General features: G+C 37.2%; 1 protein-coding gene across 3 annotated transcripts in view; it reads left to right on the top strand.

Annotated features, from left to right (window-relative positions):
- Positions 1 to 23,296, top strand: part of PHKA2 (phosphorylase kinase regulatory subunit alpha 2) — a 109,569-nt gene that overhangs the window by 51,767 nt on the left and 34,506 nt on the right. For 2 of the 3 annotated variants that reach the window (XM_027835311.1, XM_027835313.1), the window contains exons 12-19: positions 720 to 827; positions 8,579 to 8,657; positions 14,554 to 14,688; positions 15,539 to 15,648; positions 17,062 to 17,206; positions 17,449 to 17,527; positions 19,436 to 19,605; positions 20,324 to 20,497. In XM_027835311.1, the coding sequence (XP_027691112.1) occupies positions 720 to 827; positions 8,579 to 8,657; positions 14,554 to 14,688; positions 15,539 to 15,648; positions 17,062 to 17,206; positions 17,449 to 17,527; positions 19,436 to 19,605; positions 20,324 to 20,497 (1,000 nt within the window). The remainder of the gene's footprint in view (positions 1 to 719; positions 828 to 8,578; positions 8,658 to 14,553; positions 14,689 to 15,538; positions 15,649 to 17,061; positions 17,207 to 17,448; positions 17,528 to 19,435; positions 19,606 to 20,323; positions 20,498 to 23,296) is intronic. The other variant, XM_027835312.1, reaches the window with a different exon arrangement.

The raw sequence follows: 23,296 nt of genomic DNA, 5'->3' as shown, positions 1-23,296 counted from the left end.
TTTTCCAGATTACAGTAGTTTTCTCTTAGTAAATAGCACCACCTTGTGGTTATTTGATCAAAAGTGGATATTTTGGAATGCAGTTTTGGGTAATATGACTACTGGCAATATTATAGGCTTACCATGCTTAACCTACAGAGTTTAGATTTGAGGATCATGGTTTAATCCCTGACAAATCCAAATCTGTGTTATGATGAGCTATTCTAAAACAGTGTTTGACTGTGTAGTACTAAGAAGTCATGTGGCAGGTCCTTAACTGTTGAATTGAGGACCATTGTATGGCATAAAGAACATTTGATTTAGAATCATTATACCTGAGCTCTATAAAATGAGCAAGTTGAATTATGTGATCTCTGAGGTACATTAATTCTAGTTCTTGTGACTGACAGATAAGAGACACAAAGAACAGAGGCCAGGATTCCTATTCTTTATTTTTCTATTTATGCAAATGTGTACATACAGGCATATACTACCCATGAGAAATAGAATCATTAAAACATAGGACCTTTTAGATATGATCTAATTCAATTCCTCCATTTTATAGATGAGAAAACTGAGGCCAAGTGAGATTAAGTGATATGTTCAAGAGCATGTAGCTAGTTAGTGGCAGAATCAGGAGTACCAGCACCCGAGTTGCCTGCTTCCCAGGGCCAGGCTACACTTACCTGTTTTAAGTTAGATTGACCCATTTTATGACTTCTGTGAATTTATTTCTCCAGGTAGATGAAGAGTACAAGAATCCTCACACCGTAGATAGAGTTCCACTTGGGAAGATACCTCATTTGTGGGGCCAGTCTTTGTATATCCTCAGTTCCCTGTTGGCAGAGGTAAGAGCTTTTGTGTTTTAACAAACTGGAATATAACTACTTTTGAGGTTTAGTAAGCTCACAAAACTGAGGCACCCTTTTTTTAGTTTCCTAGGAGTTATTTTACTCTGTTTATGTCTTTAGAAATCTGTTGGTTTTTGTTACTTCTGTAGAACTGACAGCTGTTACATTTAGCCTAAAGCTTAGAGGAATGAGGTTGAGGCAAATAAATGATTGCTCTCCAGGACACTTTGCCATTCAAGACCTGAATCTCTCCTTCTTCAGCAATCAGTCTTTTCTGCTTGGCTTTTTATCTGTTTGTTGCACAGACAAGCAGGTACTAACGTGACCTGGATTTTTGATGTATGTTTGTTCACCTCCCAACTCACCTCTTCCATGTGAGAACCTCTCAGTGGTTTCCCTGATCACTGGCACTGGCCATGCCTGAGCCAGGATGTAATAAGATTGTCTTATTCTAGCTGCTGGCCAAACTACAAGCCTCAGTGGCAGCTTGAAGAACTATGGCAACAGTGTCGGGCCTGGCAATGTTGGAAGCTGAGGAAGACCATACACTCAGCTCCAGATGTCACTTGGAGTCCCTGGGCAGAGGCCCTAGCAAGTCATCTCTGACACAAAGTCCAATGACTTTGTGTCAAAATTGTCAAAAATTGGACAAATACAGAATGCCTCGCTGTGAAAGGGACTTTACAGAATATTCATAGCCTGCATTCATGCTTGGTTATGCTGTTTGGGTTTTCCAGTGCCTCTGCATTTTTTTTTTCCAGAAGTTGATGAATCTGCTTCTTCAGGGTCTGCTGGACCAGGGGCTGATGTTTTCTCTCAATAACATCCCTGTTAGCAGGGACCTATATATGCTACAGTAGGGGATGCCAATATCTATGAAAGACCAATGGGAGTTCTGTGGCCTCATGGGATGCTACTGTTACTTCCTTTCTGGGTTCTCTGTACTAATAGTACAACTCAGTTCTCCCTCCCTCTTTCTCTCTCTCACTCTCTCTCTCTCTCTCTCTGAGGCAATTGGGGTTAAGTGACTTGCCCAGAGTCACACAGCTAGTGAGTATTATGTGTTTGAGGCTGGATTTGAACCAAGGTCCTCCTGACTCCAGGGCCAGTGCTCTATCCACTGCGCCACCTAGCTACACCTTCACTTACCTCTTGAAGTACCCCTTGCTTTTCAGTATACACCAGAGGTGACAGGTACATTTGATGACTCAAAGAACTAGTTTATCTTCATTTCTGTGTGTCTCAATCTGCAGGAAGACTTCTACTTCCAATATCACCATAAGTGCCACTGTTTTACAGACTATTCCACCTTCTTCCAAGCTCTTGCTCTGCCCGTAATTCTCCCACAAGTTGATGGATGTAGAAGAGGACTAGATACTTTGAGAGAAGAAGTAATCCATAGCCAAAGTTCCATTTGAAGCATAAAAGCAGTAGGGATACCTCATCATGGTCCATGTTGACCATAAAAATCTAGAATGTCTTCATTATTCCCAGTAGCTTAATCGGTGCCACGTATACTAGATAAGTTTTTAATTGGTTTCACCTTATTTATTGCCTACATTCCTGACTATTGAAATTTGTGGGCAAATGTACTATCATGACATACTAGGTAATTAGGTGGTGCATTGGAGAGAGAGTTAGATTTGGAGTCAGAATGACCCAAATTCATATCTTGCCCTCAGACATTTTCTATATTTGTGATCCTGGGCAAGTAACAACTTTGCCTCAGCCTCAGTTTCCTCATCTGTAAAATAGAAATAATAATAGTCCTTACTTGATATGGTTGTGGTAAAGGTAGATTTGCAAACTTTAAAGTACTGAAGAAGTGCTACCTGCTATTATTATAAAAACCAACTTTTGAGCATCCAGAGAATCATTCATTCTGCCAAGCATTTCAATCAGTCAAACACAAGCATTTATTAAGCCCCTCCTATGTCTAGGGCAGTGTGCTTGGCATTAGGGAGGCACAGACAACCAATGAAACAATCCCTGTTCATAAGAATTCTACATTCTAAAGGAAGAGCCAAGTGCATGTGCATGTATATAAAGAGAATAAATACAGATAACACAAAAAGGGAGGACTTAGAAGTTGAAGAAAGATGAGGAAAAGCTTCATGTAGAAGGTGGTGCTTGAGCTGCACCTCAGGGGAAGATGGGAAATCCATGAGATAGAGAAGACATTCCAGGCATGGGAAATGGCCATTGTAAAGGCACAGAGATGGGAAACGGAAGGTCATGCGCGATAAAAAGAGGACTGTTTGTCCGGATATATAAGGGGTAGTGATGTATGTCCAGTGGCATGAGAAAAATAGGTTGGGGCCAGTTTATAAAGGGTTTTAAAAGCTAATAGAGGAGTTTGTATTTTATCCTAGGGGCATCTCAGGCAATAAGGAATCAATAGAGTTTGTTGAGTAGGAAAGCACCATGGCCAGATCGGGGCTTAGAGAAAATTACTTTGGCAGTAATATGCCAGATGGATTTGGGAAGGAAGAGACTTAAGGCAGCAATAACAATAATCTAGGTAAGAGGCCTGCTTAGTTCAGGTGGTGGCTGAGTAGAGTGGTCAAAAGAGAGAGGTGTTACGGAGGTATAAATAGCAAGATTTGGCAACTGATTGGATGTGTGAGATGAGAGAGCATGAGGAATGAAAGATGACTGAGAGATTAGAAGAATGGTAGTGTCAATAACAGAAATAGAAGAAAGATAATGAATTCTGTTTTGGATTTGTTGAGTTTGAGATGTCTCTGAGACATCCAGTTCAAAATCTTCAATAGATACTTGTTGATGTGGGATGAAATCTCAGGAGAAACTGAGTTAGTCATCTATATAAAGATGTTAATTCAATCCATTAGAGTTCATGAGCTCACAAAGAGAAAGTATAGAGAGAAGAGGAGGCCCAAGTGTGTCCTTGAGCAAGTCTCCTAACCTTTTTGTGCCTCAGTCTTCTCATCTGTAAAATGAGGAGGTTGAACTCAGTGCCCTCTAAGTTTTTCATCTATGTATCTTATGATCTGTGATGGTATAAAAAGCAAGAGAGAAGAGAGTAAATCCAGGTGAAGAGTATGGTCAACCGTGTCAAATGCAGCGATAATTTAAGAAGAATGAGAACTGAGAAAAGATCATCATATTTATAAATTAAGAGATCATTGGTAACTTTGGAGAAAGCAATTTCAATTGAGTAATGATGTCAGAAGCCAGTTCTTTTTAGAACTGAGTGAGTGAGAGAGCAAAGGAATTGGAGGCAACGAGTGTAGACAGTTTTTTTCTAATAACTTGAGAAAGGGAGAGATATTAGATGATGACTTCGATGACTTGAGCGAGTAGTAGGGTCTAGTGAAGACTTCAGGAATGTAGATACTCAAATATGTTTGTACTGAAGGCAACAGAGAAGGAACCAGCAGGTAGATAGTGGTTGGAGATTAAAAAGAGAGAAGTGATGACTGAGATTGCAATCTACTGGAGAAAACTGGAAAGTATATTGTAGAACAGGTGACCTTGGCAAGGAGAAAGATGAGGGGAAGGAGATAATGGGCAATGATATCAAGAGGTTTTGTGATTAAGAGAAGGGGAGAAAAGGGAATTTATGGCAAATAACTTCAATTTTCTCAGTAAAGCAAGAGGTAAAGTCTTCCACTAGGAAAGAGAGGAATGACTTGAGCGACTTGCAGAGAGAAGATTTTGTGGGAGAGCTTTTGGGAGGAAAAAGATAGAGAATCAATTGGGGGAATAAAGGACTGCCTTGTTGCAATGAGGGCCCATTTGAAGTTGGATAACATGAATTTGTAATGTAATCAGCATGGCTGTGTGATTTCTTCCAGCCTTGTTCAGCAATGTATACATAGGAGCAGAGGGGTAGGTGGTAGAAAGTATTATGGAACTATAAGATTTTGCCAAGGATGGATTCCATAGACAAAAAAAAAAAGACTGAAAGATTCAAGAGTAAAGGACTATAGGGTTAAGTTGACTAATTGTAGTATTGAGATTTAAAAGGGAGGAAAGTGAAGTCAGAGATGAATTAATAGCCTTAGATTGTACTGAGGGGTGGAGGGATTGTAAGTAACAATGAAGGCGAAGAAAAGTTTGGGAGGGATGAGGCATAGGGAGAGTTGGAATGATAGAAAGTTATTATCAAGTTATTGAATGTCAGAATTTTTGATAAAGGAAATAGAACTCTTGTGGATCATGTAAGATAAAGTATATGACTGAATTCATCTCTGTAGCTGAAGTTGTGAAGAAGTTTAAGGTGACTTAAGCATTGGTAGGTTAGACTAAGCTTTACAGTCAGTAAACAAAACCATAGTCAATTACTGGGACTAGTCTGCCAGCAGCAGGCTCTGTGTACAAGCTGGGTACCAACTGCTATTATTGCAAGGAGCAAATGCTCCTTGAGCATAGACATCTGGCTGTCCCCTTTGAACATCTGAATCAGCGAACTTTCCTGGAATCTGACATAAAGAATAGCTAATAGTCATATTAACCCACCCTAATTCATATTAACCACATATTCCATGGTTTTTCTTATGTGGGACTCCCCTTGACCCTAAACTCTATACTCTTAGTTTGCCACTATTTCTTGTGTGTGGATAGGAGGAAGAATACATTGTTCAAGATATCCATGACTCATTGAGGTGATAAGTATTTGTTGGATTGGCATCACAATGGAACTCAGAGGAGGCCATGGGAGCCAGTGTACAGTGTACATACGCTAGAATTCAGAAGGGGCCTACTAGCAAAGCAACCCCAATAACTCATTATCTGAAGGTCCGAGGAGAAGCCTTGAGAGGTGGTATGTGACTCAGTCTGGAGGACAGGCTGAGTCAGGAGGCTTAGCAGATTGTGCTGGCAAGTGAGTGTCAGACAGAGGGGCTAACAGTACAACCAGCCACACTAAAAAAGACTAGTGCTTTAGAGAATCAAGGTGAACCAGACAAAAAAGTTAACTCCTTGGTATTCCCTGCATTTTGCCTTCCTGACAGTTTTTTAAGAAAGGAATTCAAGGGAACAGCCAGGTGGCACAGTAGATAGAGCTCTGGCCTTGGAGTCGGGAGGACCTAAGTTCAAATCCAGCCTCAGAGACTTGACACTTACTAGCTGTGTGACCCTGGGCAAGTCAGTTAACCCCATTGCCTCATTCCCCTCCCCCCCCAAAAAGAAAGAAATTCAAGTTTTTTTAAAAAATCACTAATAATTAGAGAAATGCAAATTAAAGCAACTTTGAGGTTTCTTCTCAAACCCGCCAAATTGGCCAAGTTGCTTTTAAAAAAATAGGAAAATGAAAGTGTTGGAAGGACTGTGAGAAACAGGCACATTAATGCACTATTGGTGGAGCTGTGAATTGGTCCAGGCATTCTGGAAAGCAGTTTGAATTTCTGCTCAAAAAATCACTTTGTGTATACCCTGTGATTCAACAATAACACTGGTAGACCCATACCCCAAAGACATCAAAGAAAAAAAAAAGGACCCATAGGTTAAAAAAAATTATATCAGGTCTTTTTGTAGTGGCAAAGAACTGGAAAGTAAACCTGTGCCCATCAGTTGGGGAATGGCCAAACACATTGTGGTATATGAATATAATGGATTACAATTGTGCTGTAAGAAATTATGACTGGGACAATTTCAGAGAAACCTGGGAAGACTTGTATGAATTGATGCAGAGTGAAGTGAGCAGAACCAAGAGAACAATTCATACAAAAACAACAACAATGTAAAGAGAAAACAACTTGGAAAGACTTAAGGCCTCTAATCAGTACAGTGACCTATTGTGACCAATCAATGGATTGACGAGGAAAGGCTGCCCACCTCCTGACAGAGGCCATGGACTCAGAATGCAGAATGAGGCATGTGTTTTTGAACATGGCCAATTCAGGAATTTGTTTGCTTGATTCTGCTTATTTGTTACAAGAGCTGTGTTGTTTTAAAATCACTGGGGGAGGTGGGACAGCATTTTGATTTCCTGATCTAGTGTGGACTTCTTGACAGTGAATACTTGCTCCTGTACCTTGTCTTCCTGTGCCTCTTTTAGTCCCTTGGATTTTACTGTTTCGTAGATACTCAGATACAAGTAGTAACAAACAGTTGATCTTTTGACTCGGTGTGGCTCTCCAAAACTTCACTCTTAACTTAACAGTTTGTTAAATTACTTGTCAAGTCAGCTCTGCCTCAGGTAGGAGAGTATAATTTTAATCTGTTGATATCTTTTTGGCTCTTGATTCTGTCATTCAACATGTTGGTTATCCTTCCTAACTTTTGTATTGTCTGTAAACTTGGTATGCAGATCATCTGAGCTTTTATCAAACGGATTTACAAAAGTGTTGAACAGAACAGAGCCTAACATAGATATGTGTAGTATTCCACTTGTGGATAAAATTGTTAGTGTCCCAAACAAACCAGAATGAAACCCCCAAAACCATAAACCAAACCCTATACCAAAAATTTCAGAACCAATGAGGATTTATTGAGTTCATTAGCAAGGGAGACTCACTCTCCAAGGGAGCAAAAGGAGAAAACTTATATAGGTTTCAATTTAGGCAGGAGGTGAATTGGGTATGAGGTACCTTAGTATTGGACACGGCTGTTGCTAGGGGCCTGTTGCTGTTGTTCAGTTGTGTCTGACTCTTCATGACCCAATTTGGGATTTTCTTGGCAAAGATACTAGAATGGTTTGCCATTTCCTTCTCCAGCTCATATTACAGATGAGGAATTGAGGCAAATAGGGTTAAGTGTGGATCACACAGCTAGTGTCTGAAGCCAGACTTGAATGCAGGAAGAGACATCTTCCTGACTCCAGACCTGGTACGCTATCCACTGTGCCACCTAACTGCCCTGCTAAGGGCTTGCAGAGTAGGAATTGAGATTGTGGTATCATTTGAATAACAGAAAAAGCTTTCCTTCAGGTTAGCTATCTCTTGTAAACCCTCCCTAATAGCAGCAGTAAGGTCACAGACAGGATGGGGGTTGTAATACAAACAGGGTCAAGGGCAAGATAGACGAATTGCAGACAAAATGTGTTGCTTTAGCTTTCTCTGCTACCCACAATTCCTCCTTTCAAGACTATTGATAGTCTCACATCTTTTTTTTTATCCTTTTTATCTATTTAAACAACATCATCCACTGAAATGAGTAAATAAAAGTGATAATAAATGAAAATGATGGTAATATTGCTAAGCATTGTTGAATAAGCAAAGCAAAGAGATATGAAGTGGTGAAGAATGAGAGGACTGACACTAAATTGCTTAAGTCAATCAACAAGCATTAAATAGGTAGCTACTATTTGTCTGTCAGTCATTGTACTAGGGACTTGAGATACAGACAAAAAAACATAAGAGGCAGACTCTGCCCTCAAAGTGCTTTCATTCTCTGGAGGAAAAAATGTACATGTTTAAGTAGGTACAAAGTAAAGGTAATGTAGGGACAGGGCTGTGAAGAAGAAACCCTGGCTGCTGAAGAAATCAGACAGGGCTCCTGTGGGAAGGAGCTTTGGTCTGAGTTTTGAAGGAGGCCAGGGATTCTAAGGAGTCCAAATGGACTCCCCTTGATTCCTAATGACTTACATTTCTGTAGTGGATTGTTGCAATGGAAGAAGTACTCTTAAATATGCCATACTTAAAAAAAATATATGCCATACTACATATTTTGAGATTACAAACATTTATATTTCTAAACCTGAGGTTTGGGATGAGATTTTGGTTAGACACCATGTTTATGGTAGTAATAAAAAAATTAACCATATTTTTTGTCTCTTCTGTTAGGGATTCCTAGCCACTGGGGAAATTGATCCCTTAAATAGAAGATTTTCAACAGCAGTCAAACCTGATGTTGTAGTACAAGGTTTGTAGTTGTACTGTCTATTTACATTTAACTTTTAATAACCACTGTTACTTTAATTTCTGTTTCTTTGCTTTTCACTTAATGAAATCGCATATATACTTTCTTACACATTAGTAACACCTGTTTGATGCCATAATTAGCATCTTCCAAAAGCAGGAAAAAAATTTTGTAGCAAATAATATGTTTAAATATTCTAGTGAATCAGTGCTCTCATTGATGTGGATATTCCTTAAAACTCCTCAGATTATAATTCATTCCTGCCTGTCCATTTTCTGTGTTTTTTGTTCATGACCTCCCTAATAATAAAGTTTCATTAAATCAATTATTTTCTGAAATCTAAATCATTAGCATGGCCTTATAAGATTTACCCTGAATAGCATAATGTTTGGTGCACACATGACCTAATGAATACAATTTCTTGTAGCAGTTAACCATTGAAAAATACAAATTAGTTGTAGTGAGAAATCAGAATGAAATTGATCTTTTTATCCATTACATTTATCTACATTTCCAGTCTAAACTGTGCGGAACTCACATCTCTGGCTGCTTACTGGATATTTTCACCTGAATGTTTTACCGGCAACTCATAGACATGTCTAAAACAGACTTTTCATCTTGCCCCTCAAATCAGCTCTACCATCATTCTGTTACTCATCCCCTTTTGAATCTTCCATACCACCTTTGACTCTTTCTCCACATCTAACCCAGTACCAGTTTTACTAATTCTACTTCCATTTCTCTTTCTATCCCCAATGTTACTACCACTTTAGTTCAAGCTTCCTGTCTTTCCTCAACTATAGCAATAGCCTTTGAATTGGTTTCCTGCCCCTTATCTCTTCTGTTGCTCTTACATCCATACACACAACCTGTGGATTAATCTTCTTAAAGCACAGCTCTGTTCACATTACTCCCTACCTTAACAACCATCAGTGGCTCCTCATTTCCCATAGGCTAAAGTACAAATTTAATCCTAGCATTTAAACCTTTTATAAATAGGCCCCTGCCTATCTTTCTAGCCTACTCTCTCTCTCTCTTTTAATATTTTATTTTATTTTTTTCAATTACATGTAAAAACAATTTTTTATATTCCTTTTTTAAAATTTTGAGTTCCAAATACTCAAAACATTTCCATATTAGTCATGTTGTAAAAGAAAACACAGACAAAAAATCCCATGAAAAATAAAGTTTAAAAAAAATATGCTTTCATACGCATTCAGACTCCATCAGTTTTTTCTCTGGAGATGGATAGGATTTGTCATCATAAGTCCTTCAGAACTGTTTCGAATCATTGCATTGCTGAGGATAGCTAAGTCATTGACAGTTGATCATCATACAGTATTGTTGTTACTATATACAATATTCTCCTGGTTCTGCTCACTTCACTTTGCATCATTTCACCTAAGTCTTCCCAGGCTTTTCTGAAACCATCCTGTTTGTCATTTCTTATAACACAATAGTATTCCATTACAGTCATATACATCAGTTTGTTCAGTCATTCCCCAGTTGATGGGCATCGCCTAAATTTCCAATCTTTTGTCACCATGAAAAGAACTACTATAAATATTTTTGTACATATGGATCCTTTTTGAAAAAAATCTCTTTGGGATACAGACCCAGTAGTGTTAGTGGTATTTCTGGGTCAAACATTGTGTGCAGTTTTATAGCCCTTTGGACTAAATAGTTCCAAATTTCTCTCCAGAATGGATGGAGCAGTTCACAACTCCGTCAACATTGCATTAGTGTCTCAGTTTTCCTATGTCCCCTCCAACATTTGTCATTTTCCTTTTCTGTCATATTAGCCTATCTAATAGGTATGAGGTGGCACTTCATGGTTGTATTAATATGCATTTTTCTAATCAATAACAATTTAGAGCATTTTTTCACGTGACTATAAATAGCTTTGATTTCTTCTTCTGAAAACTGCCTATTCATATCTTTTGACTTTCAATTGGGAAATGACTTGTATTCTTAAAAATTTGAGGGCAGCTAGATGGCACAGTGGATAGAGCTCCAGCCTTGGAGTCAGGAGGACCTGAGTTCAAATCTGGCCTCAGACACTTGACATTTACTAGCTATGTGACCCTGGGCAAGTCACTTAACTCCATTGCTTCACCAAAAATGCAAAAAAAAAAAAAAAAAAAATTACAGGTCCTGACAAAAAGTAAAAAAAATTTTAAAAACCAACAATGTATGTAGATAGATAAATAGATGGATAGATAGATGAATAGATAGAGGACACAGGGTGAGTTAAAGATGAAGGGGTGATATTTGGAGAATAAAATTATGGGGTGAGAGAGGATTATACTGGGAGAAGGAGAAAGGGAGAGGTACAATGGGGTAAATTATCTCACATAAAACAGACAAGGAAAGGCTTTTATAGTGGAGAGGAAGTGGGAGAAGGTGAGAGGGAATGAGTGAATCTTACTCTCATCAGATTTAGCTTAAGGAGGGAATACCATACACACTCAATTGGGTATGGAAATCTATCTTATCCTACAGGAAAATGGGGGGGAAGGGGATAAGAGAGCAGGGGGATGATAGAGGGGAGGGCAGATTGGGGGAGGGGGTAATCAGAAGCAAACACTTCTGAGGAGGTACAGGGTCAAAAGGGAATAGAATAAACAGGGAGTTGGTTAGGATGAAGGGAAATACAGTTAGTTTTCCACAGCATGACTACCATGGAAGTGTTTTGCATGACTACACATGTATAATCTATATCGAGTTGCTTGCCTTCTCAATGAGGGTGGGTGGGGAGGGAGGAAAGGAGAAAATTTAGAATCCAAAGTTTTAAAAAATTTGAATTAGTTCTCTATATATTTGAGAAGTGAGGCCTTTACCAGAGAAACTTGCTGCAAAATTTTTCCCCAGTTTTCTGCTTTCCTTCTAATCTTGACTGCATTGGGTATTTTGTGTAAAAATCTGTTAATTTAATGTAATCAAAATTATCCATTTTATGTTCTGTAATGCTCTCTAGCAAGTCTTAGACATGTCTAAAACAGACTTTTCATCTTGCCCCTCATTCTTTCCTTATCTGTAGATCTGACAGGTAAACTGTTCCATGCTCCCCTAATTTGCTTATAGTATCACCCTTTATGTCTAACTCATGTAATTCACTCTACTATCTGCTTCCATTTTATGAATGTTCATCCCATTCATATTTACAGTTTATTCACTAATTGCATATTTCCCTCCATCCTACTTTTTTCTTATATATCCTTCCCTCTCTCTCTCTCTCTCTTTTCATTCCCTCCTCAAAAGTGTTTTGCTTCTGACCACCAGTTCACCCTCCCTTCTATTGACCTCCCTTCTATTATCTTGCCCTTCTATTATCCCTTTTGCCTCCTACTTCCCTGTAGGGTAAGACAGAATTCTATACCCAACTGAATGTATATTATTCCCTCTTTGATGATATTCAGATGAGAGTAAGATTCAAGCGTTGTCTGGCAGACCACCCCACCCCCATCTTCCCTTGCACTATGAAAACTTTGTCTATGTATACTCGTTCTAACTGCCCTAATAATGATAAAGTTTTTACAAGTTACAAATATTATGTTCCCATGTAGGAATGTAAATAGTTTAAACTTATTGAATCCCTTATGATTTCTCTTCCCTGTTTACCTTTTTATGCTTCTCTTGAGTCTTGTATTTGAATGTCAAATTTTTTATCCAGCTCTGGTCTTTTCATCAGGAATGCTTTAGTCTTTTTCATTAAAAATCCATTTTTCCCTCTGAAGGATGATGCTCAGTTTTGCTGGGTAGATGATTATTGATTATAATTGTAGCTCTTTAACCCTCAGGAATATCCTATTCCAAGTCCTCTGATACTTTAATGTAGAAGCTGCTAAGTCTTGTGTGATACTGACTGTGGCTCCACGATGTTTGAATTACTTCTTTCTGGCTTCTTGTAGTATTTTTTCCTTGATCCAGAAGCTCTGGAATTTGGCTACAATGTTCCTAGGAGTTTTCATTTTGGGATCTCTTTTAGGAAGTAATTAATGGATTCTTTCAATTTCTATTTCACTTTCTGGTTCTAGGATATTGGGGCAGTTTTCTTTGTGGTTTCTTGAAATATGTCTAGGCTATTTTTTTGATCATGGCATTCAGGTGGTCCAATAGTTCTTAAATTATCTCTCCTTGATCTTTTTTCTTGGTCAGTTTTTCCAGGGAGATATTTCACATTTTCTTCCTCCTTTTTTTCATTCTTTTGGCTTTGTTTGATTGTTTCTTGATATCTCATGGAGTCATTTGCTTCCACTTGCCCAATTCTGAGTTTTAAGGAATTATTTTCCTCATTGAGTTTTTGTACCTCCTTTTCCATTTGACCAATTCTGCTTTATAAGAGTACTTCTCTTCAGTGGATTTTTGTGCCTCTTTTACCATGTGGCCAATTCTGTTTTTTAAGGTAATTTTTATGTGCCACCTAAACCAAGCTGTTGACTCATTTTTCATTATTTTCTTGCATCACTCTCATTTCTTTTCCCAGTTTTTCCTCTACTTCTCTTATTTGATTTTTAAAATCCTTTTGGAGCTCTTCCAGGAATTCTTTTGGGGCTTACCTCCAATTCACATTTTTTCTTTGAGGCTTTGCATGTAGTTGTTTTGACTTCATTGTCTTCTGAGTTTTTCTTACTCTTTCCTTTCTCTGTAGTAACTTTCTATGGTCAGGTTCTTTTTTGTTATTTGATCATTTTTCCCAGCCTGTTTCTTGACTTTTAACCTCATATTAGAGTTGGGCTCTGTCCCAAGCTTCAGGTTTTTTGTGTTGCTGTTTTTAGAGCTAGTTCTGGCAGTCTGTAGGTTTTCAATTCTTCCAAGGTGGTATGATCTAAGGAGAGGTATGGTTACTGCTCTCCTGGCCTGTGCTCTGGTCTGTGAGCAACTGCAAGCATTCTTTTCCACCCTGAAACTGTGTCCAGGGTTCTTGCTCCTGCAGTGCTCCTCTTCCTCATCCTGGGACCTGGAGCCACATAGGGCCAATGCAACAAAGTCCTGCTCCCAATGCCAGCAAAGGATCTCCTGTAACCTCCTTCTTACCAATTGTGTGACCCCCTTACAATCTGTAGGCTGAGAGGTCTGAAAGAAATTCTGTTATCCCCAAGGCCTGCTGTTGGCTTAACTGTCACTGGACTGTGCTTCACTGTTACCTCCTGTGAGATAGACCTTTCCTGTCAGCTTTGTCTTGGGCTAGAAAATTGTTTTACCCCATCCTTTTGTTGGTTTTGCCTTTCCAGAATTCATTTTCAGGTATTATTTTAACATTGTCCGGTTGGGAATTTGGGGAGCTCAGACAAGTCCCTGCCTTTACTCTGCCATTTTGCCTCTGTCCCTTGCTATTACTATCTATACATTAGCTGTGACCTAATTGGACTATATGCTATTTTTCAAAAATGCCTGGTGCTTTACCATCTCTGTGCCTTTACTCATGCCATTCCCTCTACTTTCTCCTTCCATCTCTACCCCTTGAAAGCCTTCCAAAGTTCAACTCAAATGGCTAACTCCTCTTTGAAGCCTAATCATCCCAGGCAGAAGAAACCTCTCCCTTCACTTTACTACTCTAGCATTTTGTACCAGTCACAAGATGTATATGCAAAGTTATATTGCAGAAAATTCTGTGCTTGGTTTATATTCTTAAATAGAATATAAGTTCCTTGAGATCCAAGATCATGCTTTATTTTTTTTATCTCTTAGACATTCATATGATCAATGTTGAATAAAATGCTTATCGATTGAATGAAAATAGCCCCATTTGAATCCTAAGTATGCTATTGTATACAGAAGAAGAGTTGTGATGATAATTTTTGACAAAGAGCAGTGAAAGATATGTGACTGATGCAAATGAAAAACTGATCATCCAAATCCATGCTCTGTCCTCTGTTGTTGTTTTTTCTTTTCCCAGTCACCGTTTTAGCAGAATCAAATAAAATTAAGGAGTTGCTAAGAAAGCACGGATTCAGTGTGCAGAGCATTGCTGACATCCATCCCATCCGAGTACAGCCAGCCCGAATTCTTAGCCATATATATGCCAAGCTTGGTAGGTTTGTAAAGCTGCTATACATTGTTTTGATGAAAAGCTTTTATCAGTTTGATTTCCAAAGGTGTCTGTTGTATAAGTACAAAGAAATAGAGGCATGGTTTAACAGATCTCACTGTGAAGTTTGTAAAAGTGGTTATGAGAAAATACCCATGATTTTTCCACTGAGGCTAGTGTTAATCTGATTTCCCGAAAGGTATTTATCACTGCCTAGATTTCCTGAAAGGTATTTATCACTGCCTAGATAAACATATCACTTCCTAGATCTATTTCCAAACAATTTAATAAGCTCCATATTGAAAATTACAACTAATTACCTGGAGATGAGGGTGGAGCAGGGCAGACCTGTCATTTCATTGGTATAGAGAACTGCTGGTGAAACTCCTTCTACCAGTACAACTGGGCATCTGCTCTGCAATTTATAATCTTAGAAAATTGTCTGGAAGTACTTGGAAGTTAATGACTTGACCAGAGTCACCTAATGTGGATATGGATAATTTTTTTTTTTTTAGTATTATCAGAAAATATCTATTTCTTAATGAGAAAAAGGGAAGGGACTGCCACTATTCACATAGTTTTAAAAGAGATTAACATTGGATTGTAATCCCAGATGTTCTGTCTGAAACTTAATTAGAAATAAAAACTAATACAAGCCTTTATTATTTTCCTTTCAAATATATGAATTTGAACAAAAAGTGATGTATGTATCCAAAGAAGGTTTTGTTTTTGAAAGTTATGGAAGTCAAGAGTTTTGGTTTCTTAACTCTATTACCTTTTTTCCCCCCAAAAAAGCTCCTTAGATTGGTCACAATCACATTTCACTTAGCTTGGTTCTTGCCTTTGTGTTTAGGACGGAATAAGAACATGAAACTAAGTGGGCGACCATATAGACATATTGGTGTTCTTGGAACCTCCAAACTCTATGTGATTAGGAGTCAAATATTTACTTTTACCCCTCAGGTAAGGACAATAAGCCAGCAACAGACAATTTTATTTACTTTTGTTTGGAAAATAGGTGCTTAATAAATACTTGATTGATTGTTGAACTCTTTTGTACAATAACGTGTCTGTGTTCAGTGTAGCAGACTTGTTTAAAATATAGAAAACCAGATAAGGAAAGATACTTAATGCACATTCTAATTCATATTCTCTCTCTCCTTTCTTTCCTTTCATTCTTTCTCCCTCTCTCCCTCCTTTGATTTCTCTCTCTCTCTGTCATATAAAATTTCTAAAATATGCTTCATTAAATGTATATATACCTTAAATTGCAAGAACTATAGCTTTAATATCCCATAAAAGATAAAAATCTTCATGTATAAACCACGACTACCTTCATTTACTTTTTGCATGTCACAAAGCAGTTGTGATTTGCAAATTACAGTCCCCCTCTCCCTTAATATAGCTTAATTTTTGAAGTAACATGATCAACTGACATAATGTTTGTGAAGTCTTGTAAATTGTGAAAAGCGTTACATAATTTCCAGCTATTTATTTAAAGGAGAAATATATTTAAATTATCTTTAAAGAAGACAAATAGTCCATTGGAAATGAAGATTAGGTATTTTGGAGGAAGGACAGAGCCACCTATCCATCCACTTAGGAGAATAGAAAAGAAAAAAAATTAGTTATTAAAAGTGCAGTTCTTGATGATCTGTACACAATAATGAATGTCTTTATTCCCTGAGTCATTTTTTTAAACTTGGCACACAGCAGTTTTTCCTCAGAAGACTGTTCACTTAACCTAGTGTCTTTTGATTTTTTTCCCCTATTACTTTAAATATAGCTCCAAGTGCATAAGATTTTTGCATCTAAGAGAACAGTTTGGCTTTCATTGACTTATGAAACGTTATTCCACATTCACATTATTTCCCCTCAGGTGAGGACAGTAAGCCAGCAACAATCTTATTTCCTTTTGTTTGGAAAATAGGTGCTTAATTAACTCTTGCTTGATTGATTGTTAAACTCTCAAAAATCCACATTATTTCACATTCTAGTAATTCACATTACTAGAAATCAAAAAGTGAAATTTTGAATTTCTCACTCTTTTGTTGCTACTTGTCATTTTGATATACTCTCTGGACCTAGCAACCCTGGAAGAAGTAAAAATTAGGTATTGATTTCTTTTTAGAGACTTATTGGGAAAGGAACTTAAACACCCTTCTGAAATGCTGAAAATATAGGAGTGTTCCTTTCCTTTTAGAGTCCACATCAAAATAGTAGCCTCTTAACAGTGTAATTTGTCTTAAAGCAGTAAGGGGGAGGAAAATTGCAAGAAGCTCTTTTCATTAAAAAAATTACTTATTGATTCAAATTGTGATTTTGTCAAAAGAAATGAAACTCAGCTTTGTACATAGTGTGTCTTCTGATCCACAGTTTACTGATCAGCACCACTTCTACTTGGCCCTAGACAATGAGATGATTGTGGAGATGCTTCGGATTGAATTGGCTTACCTTTGTTCCCGATGGAGAATGACGGGAAGACCTACTCTCACTTTCCCTATCACTCACACAATGCTCAGTAATTCTTACTACTTTTATGTACATTAAAAAAATGAACAGCTGATTTTGTTCGCTTTCAAAGTGACTGTCAATAACAGTCATGTATTTTACCTGCTTATTGGTAACATGTAACTTTTTAGACTTGGAATACTTTTTATATTTAAATCAGACTATATTCTAGAAAATTAATTTAAGATATTTTTAAAGGCTTATAAGAATTTGTTCCTGTGGCAGGCAAGTAACACCTTTTTTTCCCCTTAGCAAATGATGGCTCAGATATTGATTCAGCAGTGCTTGCCACAATTAGGAAACTGGAGGATGGATATTTTGGAGGAGCAAGGTAACTCATGATTTGCCAAACACTATTGGGTTTTCTGTTTTTCTTTTGCTTTCCTTTCCTTAATGTGTTCGTAGGATATGTTAATAATAGTAGTAGTAAGTAATCAAAGTAATAATAAAAAATATTTCCCTACCTTTTGCTGTCCTTTTCTCATTTGTTTGTAGGACATATGTTCAGGGACATAATAATCTCTGAACAGTTAATAGTGAAGCTGCTAAAAGTTAACATGCTTATGATGTAGCATAGGGGATAGATAAAAAAGTGGCCATAGTACCTGAGGTTGGTTTTAGGGTCATCGTGGTAGAGGTCAGTCCAGATTTCTTGTCATCATCAATGGTAGAGGTACAAATATATAGACATTAGATTGCCCTGCCTTCATATCAGCTTCTAACTCTGCCACCATTGAAAAAACTACCAGAACTCTCAACTCTAATGTCATTATAAGGCCAGGAAGGATTTTTTTCCTACTAGAGATCTGGTTCTTCTCTCTACTGATGAGGTTGTAATTGCGTTGTTTACCTTTTAGATGGAGGCATAGGGAATGTGTTTGACATTTGCCTTCCTTTTATAAGCTTGGATTTTCAAAGTTAGTGTTACAGAAACAGTCCATTTCTCCCTAGACCCTTTACCTATTTGTTTATTATTTAAGATTTATACTGTACTTCTAAAGAGGAATTGAGTATATACAATCACTTACAAAATGAGGCAGTTAGTGAATTAATGCTTGGATTAAGGCTCTGAAGCCTAAACAGTTATATTTCCTTAGCTGTGGAAAACAGTGCATATTCCTATATGTATAGGAATATAGTACATATTCCTAGTCTGTTATACAATCTTAGTGATTGATATATATTAGACACTTTCTTCCAGAGAGTATATCTCATTTAAATATTAACAGTTAAAAGCTAATATAACATTTTCTCTTCAGTCTTGAGTATAAAAAATTCTATTCTCCTTTAAATATTATTTAAGAATTAAAAGCAATTCTGGGAATATATACATTTCCTGCCAGGTATTTGGAAGACAACTAATAATTATAATTTTTTCAACCTTTACTTTTTCTGTAGCAGGAAAAATCTGTATAGTTCCAGTTTAGTCAGTGTTAACCTCTCTTCTTAGTACTACCAAATAACTAAGCATTTTCTCTAGCTCCTTATATTGTCTTTACTTTTTGGCAAAGCTAAAAGAATTGTGTGATACCAACTCCAAGTCTGGGAAGAAGACTAACCTGGAGTTTGTAAGAAATCTTTTCTTTAGCTCTTTATCCTTTGAAGTCCAACTTGTGAGTCTACTGTTAATTGGATACTTAAATTTACTCAATAAACGCTTTTCTTAATAGCTGTAAGAATCATAATTGGATTTTGAAAGAGATATTTTTTTAAAGGACTGTACATCTATTCCTACTTCCCCTTTGCCCCCAAATATGACAAAATGAGTTTAGGCAGAAATATAATTTACTTCATCAAAGGGTGGTGGACCTGTAGCAACTAGAGAATCTGGTATTAGCTTCCTGGGAAATTTTCTACTATTGCACAGTGATATTCTAATTCTATTAAGCCTTATTGCTTTTTTCCAAAAGAGACTTTTTTTGGCTTAATGAAATGTTGCATTTTATCAGGATAGCTTTAAAGATAATAAACCTTTGATTCTGGTCATGGTTCAGTGAATTGATTGATTCAGGATCCTTTCTACTTTGGACTATTTGGCTTTCTGCTTTGTATAGAGTTTTGTTTTTCCTTGACTATTACCTACTATTATTACTGCCATATGGGCCAACATAGAGTGCAATTTATATGATGTGATGATACTAGTAAACGTGCCCCTTGAACGTGAAGAAATCTTCTCCTTGCATGCTGAAAATAAATGAAAAGTCTGCCTTTTATTTCTGTCATTGTTCCCTCTTTACAGAGTGAAATTAGGGAATCTTTCAGAATTTCTTACCACATCATTCTATACGGATTTGACCTTCCTGGATCCTGATGGTGATGAGAAATTATTTGATGATCCTAGTGATGGAAGCTACAGTCCTGATAGTGAATATGATCTAGATGGATATTCAGAAGATATCTATAATCGAGGTACTTTCTGAAATAATTTTATGTGTTTTGTGAAGCTTATAAAATTGTGGTTTTATGGTAAAATTTCAATAAGACACAAACTCAAAGAATAATTGCTCTTTCAAATATTAAAATGTATAAGAACAATTTTAAAAGCAGTCTTAGACTCAGTCCCCAATATTGAAAATAAGAATCTTTCACAAACTATACGCTTTATTTTGGCTGAAATGAATAATACAATGTAAAATTCTGAGCAAGTATTCCTCAGATTGTTTGCAATTTAAAATGTCCTGCTACCAGCCTAAATGTGAGTATTTGGAGTAGACGTTCAATAATGACTGTTTTAATAGTAATAGGTAGAATAAACAGGTAATGTATGCTCTCTCTCCCTTCAAGCCCCCACCGCAAAACTGGGTGGTGACTCTTAGTTTTTCTTGCCTGGTACTGTTTAGTTATTGGCAGTAAAGGTAAATTATTAAAGCTGCTTTTGCTGTTTTGTTGAATTCACTTGTAGCTATTCTGTTTCTAGATATTGCACTGTGGCTACATTTTAACCTTTTTTCCCTCCTCTAGAGTAGAATTATTTTTCCAGAATAGGGACCAAAGAGTAGAGTTATCCAAACATTTCCTACTTTATAAATCTGTTTTAAGTAGTTTTTCTAGTTTGACTTTGTCTGTAGGAAATAAGTTTTCTGGAGCTTATTTTGATTGAATTTTCTTTATGATTATCTGATTTCAGAAAGCCAAGATGAGCTTGACCAGTACATCAATCACCTGTTACAAAGCACGGCTCTTAAGTGCTATCTCCCTACACTTTCTAAGACTGTTGAAGACCGCCATGTTTTCAGTGCCATTCATTCTACACGGGATATACTTTCTGTGATGGCTAAGGAAAAGGGTTTGGAAATTCCTTGTATGCTACTTACTCATCATTCTTTTCTAACTAAAAATCCTATATTATATGCATCTTTTCAGTCCTAAATATATCATATTCTCTCAAGATACTTTGATGTTTAGATTGCTAAAAAGTTAAATATTATAAATAGTATTTATTTATTATAACTATATAAGATAGAACTCTAACTAATGACTTTAGCAGAAAGCTCATTAGACTTGAATCAAGAAACCTAAGTTTATGTTTTTCTCCCATCTGGCCAAGAGCGAACTATTTTACCTGTATTTATCTCAGTTTCCTCATCTATAAAATGAAGGAATTGGATTCATTTATCTCTTAACATCCCTTTCTGATCAAAAGTTCTACTAAATTGTCCTGAGAATATTTTAAAAGGCAAAATTAATTATAATTAAATCACTTTATAGTTCATTTTATTAAGAAAACTACACTATCATTTGAGACCCAGCCTAGTGAAATTCAGAGGCTTATGAACAGAGGATTGGCCACCAGGTGCTGATCTTTTTTTTCTGCCATAGTAGCTCACAAAGACCATTTGTAAGGCGTGAAGGTATTGTGATCTGTAGTATGGAGGCAGCATGTACACCTATAAAGTGATGTGTATTTGAACTATTTAAGTATATAACAGGAGAGGGAGAGTATCAAAAATATTTGTGTCTTATTTGTCTTCTGAAACTCCAAGCACAGGCAGTTTTGTAACAGGCATTAGATGTTGTTTTAATTAGCCTTATAACAGAGCTAATTATTATATAAATTTGGCTAGAACTGAATGATTCAGCCCCTTTAAAAAAAAGCACATATACATGCAAGCCGCATTATTCAGAAAAACATAAAGTCCCAGAATCTCTGAATTGGAAAAGATCTTAGAAATCATCTTGTACCATCTTTTCTGACCTGAAATCTCCTCTATAACATTCTAGTCTCTGTTGGAAGACTTCCTGCCTTCTGAGGTAGCCCATTTCATATCATACCAAAACTTGCCCCTCTGCAACTTTGACCCTTTGCTCCTAGTTCTGCACACTAGAACTAAACAGAACAAGTCTCATTCCTTTTCTGCATTCTAGTTGTATATATGCTTGAAGATAGTTATTATGTTCCCTTCCTCCCGAGTCTTCCAGGTTAAACTTCTCCAGTTCCTTTATCCTGTTATCAGATACCATGGTATGTGGTCTTCTTACCATTCTGGGTGTCCTCCTCAGGACATGTTCCAGGTTGTCAGTATACTTGGTAAAACATGATGTCCAAAGCTAAACACAATACTCCAAATGTTAAAACACAACAGAGTACAGAGGGGCCAGTAGCTTTCTCTTGACATGACTAGTCTGCATGACTAAGATCATGTTAGCTTTTCTGGATGTTACATTGCACTGTTGAGTTATACCAAACTTAAAACCTACTTTAATATTCAGGTGTTTCTCTCAAGAAAACCCCCTGGCTCGGGCCCTAGCTCAGTCTTCATAGTTCTACTTTTCTGTAGTTGATCTTTAAAATTCATATGTAAGATTTTATATATATCAGCTAAGTTTCATCTCACTAGATTTGGCACATTTTCCTTGCCCTTTCTGGATCTTTAGGGATCACAGTTCAATAATCTAATACTAGTATCTCTCCTAGCTTTGTGTCTTCCACAAATTTTGAAGGCATGCTATCTAGACCTCAATCCAGATCTTGGATAAAAAAGATGAAGAGAATAAGGATAGGAATGTAGATCTCATCCCTTTCTGAGTTAACATGATTTCACTGGTTATCTTGTATTGTCAACCAACTTATATCTCCTTATGACTGTCTACAAGAATATCTTTGTAAGATATTCTTATCAAAATACTTGTTGGAATTTAGGTGTACTATCTCCATGTCAATTTGACCTGTCAATCTGTTGATCTTATTAAGAAAAGAAAATGAGATTAGTCTAGCATGACTTTTTCTTGATCATAGTTAATCTCATCTCTTTCTAAATATTTAGAAACTATCCTTTAGGTCAAGATTCTGGGAAGATGATGGAGTAGATCTGAAAATTCCAAGCTCTTCAGATTTCCCCACAAACAAGATAAAATAGTGCCTCAGGGTGAATATAGAGCAGTAAAAATAAGGGGCAGAGTAGGGGCAAAACAGTGGTCCTCCTGGGACAATGGGATAAGAAAAACCTCAGGACCAAGGTTAGGTCCCTGTAAACACCTCCAGGCTAGTTCCACTGAAACAGTAAGCAGCAAGCCCTAGAGGTAGCTGGGTTGGGAGGTAGCCTAGGCCCCGTCCACAGGAATTTTTACCTCCCAGACAACTTGGGGACTTGTGCACCTGAGCTAGGGAAGATTGAGGAAATCTCTGCTATTAAGGGATGCTAGACTCAGCTGTGCTGCCCAGATATGGCCCTGGGTGACAAGGAACCAGCACATGCCTGGTGAGTGCAGAAGCAGTAGGGTGGGGACACCACTGGCTGTGGGCACTTACAGGAGGGTAGAGGTCTTGGTTTCGGTTCCAGGCTAGAGGGAGAAACTGAAGGAGGATCTGAGGCTAGAGGCACTATCTCCGATACTTCAGGACTAAAGGTGATTACAATAATAAGCTGTTACATCTAAAAAAATGAGCAGGCAAAGGAGAAAGAACCCAACTATTTGAAAGTTACTATGAGAATATGGGATTTGTCTTCAGAGGAGGATACTGAAGCAAAAAGAATCTTTTCTACCCTAAAGACCTACCCAAAAAGAACTCATAGAGGAACTTCAAAAAGACTTTAAAAATCAAATGAGAGAGACTGAGGAAGAATTTGTTTTTTTAAATAAGAACAATCCAAAAAAAACA

Source organism: Vombatus ursinus, unplaced genomic scaffold, assembly GCF_900497805.2.
Source record: "Vombatus ursinus unplaced genomic scaffold, bare-nosed wombat genome assembly UNPS02014814.1, whole genome shotgun sequence".
In the NCBI taxonomy this organism is placed as follows: Eukaryota; Metazoa; Chordata; class Mammalia; order Diprotodontia; family Vombatidae; genus Vombatus; species Vombatus ursinus.
This window is presented reverse-complemented; position numbering and strand designations above follow the sequence as displayed.